The sequence below is a fragment of the Sinohyriopsis cumingii genome, chromosome 11 (genome assembly GCF_028554795.1).
Source record: "Sinohyriopsis cumingii isolate HCF-2022 chromosome 11, ASM2855479v2, whole genome shotgun sequence".
NCBI classification, from domain to species: Eukaryota; Metazoa; Mollusca; class Bivalvia; order Unionida; family Unionidae; genus Sinohyriopsis; species Sinohyriopsis cumingii.
The window spans coordinates 89,109,849-89,122,292 of NC_142971.1; the positions used below are offsets into that span (position 1 = coordinate 89,109,849).

The 12,444-nt window shown below is 34.5% G+C and overlaps 1 protein-coding gene across 1 annotated transcript in view; it reads right to left on the bottom strand.

Annotated features, from left to right (window-relative positions):
- LOC149788944 (E3 ubiquitin-protein ligase RNF123-like) overlaps positions 1-12,444 on the bottom strand; it is a 173,108-nt gene that overhangs the window by 15,837 nt on the left and 144,827 nt on the right. The window contains exon 35 of the mRNA XM_089975088.1: positions 6,418-6,502. Within this exon, the coding sequence (XP_089831214.1) occupies positions 6,418-6,502 (85 nt within the window). The remainder of the gene's footprint in view (positions 1-6,417; positions 6,503-12,444) is intronic.

Genomic DNA, 12,444 nt, shown 5'->3' on the forward strand with positions numbered 1-12,444 from the left:
GTCAGGTAAATTGTAGTGTAAAGATGCCTATAAATTGGCTAATTTTTATTGTGAGAATTTAAAAAAGCCACAAAATTACTTAGAAATTTTGTTATCTGGGCAAGTACTCAAGATAATTCATTATTATAGTACACACACACACACACACACAGAGTGTTGATGAGCATACCAAATTTGGATTCATCTAAAAAGATTAATAGACAATAATTTTTACCCTTAATTTTCTTCAGTTTATCAAATTTGGCCTATTCAATAATTTCTATGAACGTTTACTGTTTCATAATAATTTAGGAATTAAGATCAGGGTAATCTCTTCCTACGTATTGTGTACAATGTGAAAATACAGTTTTCAAAGATTGCTCCTTTCTGTCAGATAAATGGATATTAATTTTAAGAATAATTTTTTCTTCTTCAAGAAACCTTATTTTCTTCATAATAGTACTAGACCATAACTACATACCACTGGATAGTGGTGGAAAAAATGACATAACCATGCAAAGTTTTGATCAAGTAAAATGTTTTTTTTAAGTGGAAGCCTACAGACTATAATAGTTACTGTAATACGAGTTTACTCTCAACTTCATATACCCATAATTCTGATCAGGCCTTGGGTAAACATGGAATACATATATACAAACCAATCAACAGACACAATTAACTAATCCAGACACAGAATAAATTTTATTTAGAGACAACGGACCAAGGTTTAGTTCATCCACAACATATTTTATGGTAACCGGATAAACAAAACATATAAAGTAATGTGCTATGGTGAACTGACAAGATCTCTGACAGTGGCAGTTTCAACTTGCATTGTACAGTGTTTTTAGAATAGATAAAGAAGCATAATGAACCAATAAGCTACATGTATATACATTCATAACCACTGCTTTTAAAGAGTGAATAGTTAACTGTAAGACTGCTCCTGTGGCCTTGTTCTTGGAGCGTCCACCTCAGACGTGGGAGGTTGTTGGTTCGAACCCTGGCCGAGTAATACTATAGGTTCATAAAAATGGTACAGTAAAACCTGTTATGAGAGACCGCCTCTTCTGCCAACCAAAAACAGTCTCTCAGGACAGGTGGTCTCTCATAAGAGGTGTATGAAAATGGACTGGTTTCCAGGATCAACAGCATTGCTGAAGAAGGAAATATATCCATACTCACTGCACATGTATCATATCCTTTATTCATAAATCTTGTTAAATATTGCATGCATTCCTCTCAAAATAACTTTATATATTAAAGATATACATTTTCAAACAACGTGAATCAAATTTATATCTGAACATCACATGACTATGTTCTTTCTTCCAGTGTTAGAATTTTTCTTTTTTCATCAGAGGTTGTGTCATTGTTATTAGTGTTGATGTAATAATGACTATATGTATTTCAGTTTTGATCAAGTTTTAGGGAAATGTGGAATAAATATATTTTATGTACCAATGAATTAAACCAAAGACAATTAACTCAGAAACAATACATTTATTTAGAGACAAAGTTTAAATCACCAGTGTTATAGCTTGATAAACAAAGGTTGCAACCATCTGCACCCAGGTACACTGTAACAAAAGAAATAATTTAAAAAAATAATCTCGAAAGGATTCTCACTTACTAGTATTAAAGACAGAGAGCTCATTCACACACACACACCCATTACGGATTAACTGGAAAGACAAACAATGTACTCAACCCTAAACTGGTAGCTAGCCTATTTTGTTTTTTTAAATACCTTATTAGAACAATCTTTACCATTTATGTGGTTGTTGTTACAAAGGATTAAATGATGGTTAGTGGTGTTTATCTCGCTATATGGTTGTTCAACTGTAGTGTTATTTAATGTGCACTTTGTTTGCATACAACATGTATCCTGAGCTCTCGTGTTTACAAAGGATTAAGTCAAGGTCAGTGGTGTTGATCTGGGTTTTGTATAGATGCGGTCTTTCACTGGTCATGTTCAACAGGTCGTTATGAGCACTTATATAATAAAATCAATCCGTGCATTGTGATTGTGGTTGGAAATGACAGGTAGTTGCTCATAGCAGTTTTTACTGTATTAACAGCTGCCGTGTTTGGCACTCAGCATTATGAGGTTATTGTGAAAATTGGTTGACCAGGTGTTGCGATAATGTGAGTGGGTGGGACATCATGCTACATGTCTGGGGCATGATGCTGTAGTACTAGCCATCACTATAAACTGCAACATTGCAGACAATGTAGTGATTTGACTGAAAAAAACTTAAAGCTGTGTTAAAATTACAAAACTCACACACAAAGTTAATCGTAATGGGAAATTACATAACTTTGGCACTAAAATGGCTGTTAGTGACATGTGATTAATTTTGGTTTACAATCAGTAACATATGACACAACCTGTAGGTTTAATGAAACCACTAGCCACACTCAGCATATTTTCCAAACTTTTTTTCTTCTTCTGGGTTGGAGCGATATTTACTTCAACTGCAGACCTTCCTCAGTGAAAGTGGTTAAAAAGGACTATGTAAAAGTCAGTAATTTTTACATCTGGTTATACAACGAAGTCATTCATAGCAGTATTAAAACATATATTTCACATAAAAATGGTGGCTGCTGTTCATGTTCTGCCAATGGTTGCTTATGAAATTTATATTTTAAACTCAATCTGTGCATGACAATATTGATTGTAAATGGTAGGTGATGGCTCACAGCAAAGGTCACTAAAAAAGGCTGTAATGTAACTGCATTCAGAAAGAATTAGGTCATCTACCTATAAATCTTTTGCTCTTGTAATGTTATTTCAATGTCCTTGAAAGATAAATAGGGCTCCTCAAAGGTATGTCTCAGATAAGTCATACCTAATTACTGATATTGCTTTTGAAATTGCCTTTGATTTACTGTGAAGCCATTGTGAAATTGTTTGTCCTTTAAATTTGAAGATAACCATGACTACATTAACTGTTTGGTTTCAGTGAGTGGTTGATCAGGTCTGTGGCACACCTGATAAGAGATTCTGCATGGGTTTGCTTGATCAACAGAGGAAGTGTTGCAGTTCTGACATTTACACTGCTTGCACTTCTGCACTACATCCATCTGAAGTCTGTAACTCTAGTAAGGATGACACTGCACCAGGTACAGTAATCCTGTGTGCGATCTTCTGAAGACGAGGGGTCAATGTTGAAGTGCGTTTAGGATGACTTGAGGGCATCTTTGAAGCATTTCTTCTGACCATCCTAAGATTGCTTTTCCTCCTTCACCACAGAAGATCTTTGGTAACATGGCCTGTGCATCTCAACTGTGATTTTATCAGCAGAGAGTGGATGCTCGGAATGCCCGCTCATGTGAGAACCTCAGTGACTGGGACCCTGTACTGCCATCTTATCAGCATCAGTTTTCTCAAGCAGCCCATGTACAAATTATTCAGCTTCTTGGCATGGAGTCTGTACACTATCCAGGTTCCACAAGCAGGCAGAAAAGTTGGCAACACAATGGCTTTGTAGGCCTTAAGTTTTGTTTGTAGATGCTTCTGCAATCCCACACAACTGATCACAGTCTGCCAAAAGCCATACATGCTTTAGCAATTATGGCATTGTTTTCATCTCTGATGTGGATGACAGTGTTCTGCTGAGATAGGTGAACTTGTCCACTGCCAGGAAGTTTTGACCATTAACTGTGATGCTAGGGTCTTTTTAAAACTTTCCTGGTGCAGGTCAGTGCATCACCTCTGTCTTTGTGATACTGATTGTGAGACTGAAACTGTTACAAGCTGAAGAGAAACAGTCCATACCCTTTCACATGTCATGGCACAGTCAATCAGAGACAGTCTGATTACTTTTTATAATTTTGATACACCTTAAAATTAGGCACACTAAAATGCACCGTTTCTATGTGCTGCTTTTAATTTAGTTCACTTGCATGCAAGTCTTTGCTCTCTTCATGTTATTTTCATTTTCTAGCAAAGATGAATAAGTCATACTGGGATGTGGGTCTCAAGAATATGACTGAAGCAAAACATCCCCAATTACATAAAATAACAAGAGGCAAAACTGAGTGAACCAAAACTGAAATGAATAGCAACCAAAAATGAACAAAATGGGTAATAAACTCCATTATTTGACTGAATGTTTTAACTCTGACAAGTTTCATCTAGTATAGAGAAGATTACAAAATATTACAAAGTATGAACAATTTTTCTTCTTTAATCAACATTTACTAATTGTGAATTGCGTTTTATTTACTAATTGTGAATTGTGTATTATTTTACTAATTGTGAATTGTGTATTATTTTACTAAAAAGAACTCAATCATATAACAAACTAAAGTAAGTCATTATGCAAAAAAGAAAACAGTAAAAAAAATAAACAAGTTGACTATAGCCTGATTATTTAAATAATCACTGAATAATATAGGCATGGAGGTAAAGTACATAAATAGGGTTTAAAGGCAAATCAGCACAATCCTGACTATGCAATGATGAGTAAGTTTACTTATCCCTACAATAGCACACAAAATAAGCCGAACATCAAGGTATAAAATCTTACAAGGCCAAGTCCACTTCATGATACAATTGAAACTCTAAAAAAATGGTAAGGACTTCACAGCTGGAGGATCATCGTAGGAAAAATCCCAGGGCAAAATGTTGCCCCCATTAGCTGCCTCTGAAAACATGCTTGAAGGCACATGGGGCCTCTTATACAGTCCATAGCCAACATGTGGCCAAATAGGTGTACAGACAATATATGGATACTTAATATTAATCAAAAGTATAAAAGTACATGTACTGGGGAAGACTACAGACTTAGCACCATGTGTTGAAGCAAGGGTGGAGGAAATGAATGGAAATATTTAAAAAGATTATTAATTAAACATGAATTTTTTACTCTATCAATGTATTGTGTGTGTGTGTGTGTGTGTGTGTGTGTGATCTGGATTTTTAACATAGCTTTTAACAATTTTTCAGTCATATCGCTACAGTCATATGTCTACAGTGTGGTAGTTTACAGTGATGTCTAGCACAGGGGCATCATGCCACAGACATGTAGTATGATGTCCCACCCAATCACATTATCCTAACACCAGACTGACCAGTCCTTATACTAATCTCTTAATGCTGAGCGTCAAGTGAGGCAGCTGTTAGTACCATTTTAAACAGTCTTTGGGATGACTTGGCTGGGTTTGAACCTGGGACCTCCTGCATCCGAGGTGGATGCTGTAAATACTATGCCACCAGAACAGTCACACTGGACAAATGAAAATTTTAATCAATACATGGCTTAGAAGAGACAACACTGGCAATGTTTTAAAAAACTATTAAGATTTTCCAAATGTAAAATTAAAAGAAATACAGTATTGGTTCTATTTACTGATCTGATCAGTCATGAAGCATTAGTTTTGAAAGATCATAAAGAAGGTATACCTGGAAAAGATTATTATATTTTCATGAATTTATAATGTACAAATAAGACTTTAGTGACAGATGTACTCCATGCTGTTGTCTGACATAAAATTTTGCTGAAGGTGAAATTTTTTATCCTACACTGAAGCATAATAAAAGATTCTTTTTCTTTACATTTCTGAATAAAAAATGAGGGTGGAAATAAAAATGGTGTACTGGAAATACTGATGTAACTTTCAAACAACATCCACTACAAATTTCTTTTACCTTAGAGTGTAAAAAGTTAGGTTTACAATGAAAAATTCAGTATAAACTTTAAATGACATTTGAACACATTATAGCTTTCATAGTGGCTAAAAATAGTTGCGATAAGTCAATACATAGCAACTGAATGTTGTAATGTAGATAGCTTGTGCAATGGTCAACAGGTTAAAAAATGAAGCCCATAAGATGAATTAAGACAGAAAACTAACATTTAAACAGTCCTTCAACTTTGATCCATACCTTATTTACTCCTCAGAAACAATGACAAGATTTTTTAACATTAACATTTTACAACAATGGCTTTTTCTTATTTGAAATTACATTCAAGAAGCCGTACATGTATCTAGGCTAGTGTGAAATGTCCTGTTTGTTGAACACTTTTAACTTCAACCATAGTTCCTGGGAACATGTAAATGTGTTGCAATTAATGTTCATCTAGATCACTGTGGAAAAATGTTCAAATGAAAATGGAAATTAGGAAGTGTTTGATACTTTGCATTCACTATGCTTGCAGTAGATGTTCAAAATAGTCCCCCAAGTCAGAATGAAGGTCACGTGTGAGATAGGATAGGCCTATCTTACACCAGAGTTCAGCAAAAGAAAACACAATTGTATACATTTAAGAATGTGAGGATACTTTGCGTTGATTGAAAAAAGTGCTATCATATATGATGTACAGATTTAAAACAAAATCTTCAATATTTTGGCACTGCTGTCACTATGATTGGGATAAAACAATTCTTACTATCTATTCAGGTTGAGAAGGCAGAAATAATCCAAGTTACCTGGCATGGTCTGTCTTGAGAATCAGGTGAATGAGGATTCCAGCAATGACGGATAGTATTGGGTAATAAGTTACACTCTCCATACCTGAAAGACACAACATAATGGTTAGCAATCTGTTCTGAGTTCAGATAATAATCATTTTATAGCTATATGTAAGTGTACCACAAATTAATATTTAAATTCACAAAAGAAACAAGTTATCAACATAATTGTGACAACTTAAAATAATCAATGAAGCATAAAAAGGTCACAGTGACCTACTTTTGTTAACAGTGTATAGCGCTCAAGTCAAATAGTCATTGCATTTTGTCTTTGTACATCCAACAGGTACAGAGAAAAGGATCTAAATACAAAAGCCTGAAAAACTTCAATGATCAGGTTTTATTAGGACTATGAAACTTTCCCTTAGAGAATAGACATGACTCTCTCTGGAAAGTTATTATGCTATACTCGGCTTTAATATATAGGCAAGTGCATTTCAATTAGAAGTGCCCTCATTCAGTTTTATTTGAAAATTTGTCATCTGCAAAGTCTTTTCTCCATATTATGGAAACAGTTTATATAATGACCAGGTGTGAAACAATTTAATATGCAACATGTGCTGACATATTGGTTGATAATCAAAACACACCAATTTTGGTTCTGCAAAATAACCTGGGTGCTAAGCCAGGCAAAACAACTGATCTGCCACACTTTGTTGCTGCTATCAGCAGCTGTCACTAATGATGATTCTAAGCAACTGATTTGCCCTTCTACTTGAAGTACCTGTATGTGAAAAGGGATAAGATTAACAAATCTGAATGTTTTTCCTATCACCCTGAAAATAGGTAAATCTCTCTGTCTCTCTCTCATTTACACTGCTTTAACACAAATTTAAATGTGTAAGAAATGAGGTTTTCCATACTCTCCTGCTGGGCACTAACTACCCATTAGAATCACCATCAAGTTCTTAACCAGGTATGGACTCCTGTTTAACAAATTACTCAGAAGGAACTCCATGTAAGCTTCTCATCTGTAATCTATAAATAAACTCATAAACTTGCTCCCTTCGCTAAATTAAAATTATGTTATATTAAGAAATTCCTTTGGAATAAAGCAGAGATTAATAAAACTCCAACTACAGTGATGTGGGTGAAGACAGTTACTGAAACACAACAGCATAATATGGCATCATGTTTTTGTAGACACAAAGCTTAAAGTTATCTACATAACTGCTACTGGAACACTATTTGTTGCAAATAGATTAAATCAATAATAATAATAATAATAATAATAATAATAATAATAATAATATCAACATCTTTTCAAACTCTCTTTGTCAGACAATTTGCTGCTAAGAAGAGGATAAATTTATTTTAGAATAATTTTTTTTTCCTAACCCTGCTAATAAGATTTCTTCTAAAATCCCAAGCTCAGATTGTTAATAAAAAATAAGTATAAAAAAGTTAAAAATCGGTGCAATGTACTTAACTCTAATCAGTTTATTTCCTTGTAACCATGATAAAGTGTGAGATATCATATGATTGCAACATCTTGTGCCATTGTGCAAAAATTGATTCAGGATAGATATATGGGTTACAAAAGTGCAGATGTAAGGACAGAGAGTTGATCTGATAGGCATGCAAAACAAACTGGCCCTTTATGCTACTTATGTGGTGGCATAAAAATCAATGTGAAATTTTATGCACAATATTAAATAATCATATACTATCCCTGCTTTTTCTTCAAAACGCACAGATAACCAGTAAGTTTACATTGTGGTGTTTTAGTACCTTGTTGGCGACCAATAACCAATCTAAGCCTTGGCAACATTTTTTATTAAATCAGATAAAAGTCTTAAGTTACTCTCATTACATTGGAAGTATGCAAATATCCCCACCTTCTTATTTAGCTTGTTCCAATGCTTAAGAATGTATACAATACCTCAAATCAATTTGAGATGGTTTAGATTTTTTGTTTGTGTTTCTTTTTAACAGTATGTATTATTAAGACATTATTTAAATATATCATGTTGTCCAACTCAGGAAATGGGAGCTAAGCACCATTCCCAAGAAAAGGCAGTGAAGTAACTGGCTGACAAAAGAGGGTATCGAATCTGTGACCCTTGTATTACAAGTCTGACGCTCTATAAATGGAGCTACCACATCTTCCTCAGATTTGGGATGGCTGTACAAACATACAGACATAGAGATGTACAGATGGACATAAGCAAAAGAAGATAGCCCTTTATATTAATGAAGGATGGGCATAAAAGCTAATGTAAAATTTTGATGCGCTACATTGAATAATCACATAATCCACACCTTTTCTTCAATATGTGTGGGTATACCTCATTTAAAAAAAATTAAAAAATATTGGATCTTGAGACAATTTTGGACAGAAAATAATATATGTATGCTGTTCATCCTTATTTCTTTAAAGAAAAAATATTCTTTTCATATTCCTATCACATTCCAAATGTTGAATCCCACCCTATCCCTCTCTCACTCTATCTCTTATTTACATAGACTGATCACATGTTTAAGCACTTATAACAGCATCATTTGCCACACATGCTGGGCACCTGTTTTACCACCACCACCACCATCAAGTTACTAATGAGGCCAAGACTCAATAAACAAATTACCCAGAAGGAACTGTTTGAAGCAGTGCCTGATTTTTTTGATACATGTAACAGGATGGTGTGTGGTCTTCATCTAAAAGCCTTGCTCCTTAAATATCATGACATAATCCTGTATGTTTGATCGATAAACAGAAATTATAATTAAAATCTAATAACTATATAAACATTATAAACAATGAGACAACCTTTCAAAGACAAAAGCTTTATCTAACATATTAGTGGACCATGGTCACTGAGAAATGTCTTCAAAATTACTCATAGAAAAATTGTCTGTAAAATACAAAATAAATACAAAAGTCGGATGTATGACATGAAATAATTTTTTCCCAAATTGTCTTATTGGAATTCCCAGCATTATGATGTATAATTATTGTGTAAATCATGTTGTATTGATGCCACAGGATATTTCCTAATCCAAGGTTTTAGCATGGCTTCATCTGAGATTTGCCCTCATGACTATATCTCCAATCCTTTGACTATTAACATCTTTGCTATCTGATATTTCTTTAGAATCACATTATTTGACATTTCACTGCTGCTGTCAACTCCACTTTACTGACATGATTATCATATACTGTGACTTAGTTTGACATGGGTCAGCTTAATGGTTTTCTTTACCAGCAATATGGTTTGTTGGTGATATCTCCTGTATTGGTTAAGTATCAATTTGTTTTTTTCAGGGATAAAACCTAATCCCATACCAAAAGGAATGGAGAAATCGGTCCAAAGGTATGGAGAAATCAGTCCAAAGGAATGGAGAAATCAGTCCAAAGGAATGGAAAAATCTGTCCAAAGGAATGGAGAAATCAGTCCAAAGGAATGGAGAAATCTGTCCAAAGGAATGGAGAAATCATCTTAACATTATGTGCCTTAATGTATCAAGTCTTAGACCTAAAACTGAATTGATACAGATAATTTGAAGGAGTTGAATGTACGAATTTGAGCTGAGACAATAGGTGGGATTTCAATGTGTGCGTGAAAGCTGGCATGTTAACGTAATTATAATTGTAATAAATATGCTAAAATAATTAGATAATTTTCAGTGAAGAAAATTAATTTTCTCTTTTTATTATTAAAAATACTTTAGAAATGCTTGCCATTGCCATGACAACCAATTTAAGTTTTATATTATAAACTATTTGCATATTTAAATGATACTTTATTTTACTTAGAACCAGTGGCATAGCTAAGATATTTGGGCCCCTATGCAGGTCACTAATCAAAGCATACTGATGGGCCCCTACCTAATCTACAGTGTAAAATAATAATTGGTGGGCCATATGCTTTTCATACTCTTTCTATATGGTACCTACACCCCTGTTTAGAACTGGGCTGCTTCAAAAAGCTGCCTAAGGCTGGTTGATCCTAGCCTTAAAACACCCTTAATTCTAATATTTTACTGACCTGGGGTGATACTGAGGTCTGTACTTGGGTTATCTCAGCAGAAATCCCTACTCTAGATCTGGGTTGATCCCAGAGGCTGAAGAGTGGCATGTTTGAAAAACATGGTGAAATCAAGGCATGTTGTAATTAAATCAGTAGTTGAAAGAGTATCGAAATTGGGGGTAAAACAGTGGCTGGCCATTGCTGAGTGAGTAACCCTAATGACAGATAATCAGATGACACAATAACTTCATTTATAATGTGCAAATGACATATAACACTTTAAGCAGTGCCTGGGGAAGGTGGCAGGATTTTCAGTTCAAAATCATTTGAAAAAGAACAGAATCATTGCAAGTTAAATATGAACATGTGTGTCCTGACTGACTTATCATGAATCCAAACAAATATTTGTCCCAGAACCAAACTATTTCCTCAGGCCTAACTTTGATTGGCTAGTAATGAGCTCATATACATAATAGTCAATTAGTTAAGTCTTAGCTTGATTTTGATTGGTTAATAGTGACCACATATTTCTTAGGAGTAGATTATTCAACGAAACCAATTCTGATTGGCCTTTGAATACATACTGTGTAGATTGAAAATACATCAGTAACATGTACTAGATTGCATAAATTTACTGTTAAAATAAAAGGAGACTTAGAGAGCCATAAAACTACCAACTGCAATACTTGGCTCGCTGTTATGTGTGACATCTTTCTAGAGTGAGAATACTGATTAAATGGTCATGCTAAGTAACAGCAAATCGATGGAATGTAATGCAATGTGTGCTACACTGTAAGATAATATAAAGTCTTGCTATGTCATAAATGCAAGGGTTGTTGTAGTTGTAGTTGTTGTAGGGTTTAACGCCATTTTTCAGCACAAGATAGGCTATACATGGCGGCCAGTATTAATGATGGAGAAAGAACCCGGAAAAACCCTGGAAAGAATCACCGACCGATGAGAAGCTGCTGGCAAGCTTTCTCACATAACCACATTAGCCGAATCTGAGACTCGAACTGACGCAGACAGAGGTGAGATGGCAGTGATCCGTAACAGTGAGCGCTTTAGACCACTTGGCCACTCGGGCCCCCAAATGCAAGGGAAGCAAGCCCATCAGATCTTAACAACAGATCATTGAGGTGATTAATATCTCCAACACAATTACATGCATCAAGTTCAATTATGATAAAATACATACAAATATATCTAAGGAAATAAGGTAAATACAAAAACTTATAATAAGTGACATATAATAAATATTCCATAATGATTTACTTTTGCACATGGTACTCTAAAATTTAAATACACCCATCAAGTTCCATGATTATACATGCAGCTATCAGAGAAATAGAGCTCAGTGTAAAAATTTCACAAAACTGCTGGAGTGTGAAAAGGAGGTCACTGTGACTTTCTTGCCAACAGTGAGCAGTATCGTCATTGAGCATAAAACTGCCAGAGTAAATGAGTTACCAGTATATGCAAAACCTGGAGAATAACACCTATAACAACAACCAGAACACCACTGGAAGATGGATCCCTAAATCTTCCCTATGCTGTTCAAATGAGAAAAATATGATGGCTTCTGTGCAGTATTAGTCACAAATGGTGATCAAAAATAAAAAGGGTAATGGTTTAATTTTTTTCTTAATTTCTAAATGAAGAGGCAGAAAACACAGATTTATTGATTATACTGGGATATATTATTAAGGGTTATCAGAGTAAGTCAAATTTTTACAAAGCATATTACATGTGGTTAAACGATCATAAATCCTTCTAAACAATGAAACAAGGATTTAGCAATCTTATTCAAGCAATCATCAATACAAAATGAAAGCAAAGGAGAAAGAGAGGGTTAAGAAGTTTGAACTGCAAAGAAATATCTTCAAAGAAACTTTGCTTTAAAGATCTGTAGTGGACAAACATAAGCAGCCGCTATTGAGATGAACATGGCAAAATATTATGTGATAAAGAGTTATATTTAAGTAATTGTAGTCCCCCATGTACCAATGCCAAAAAC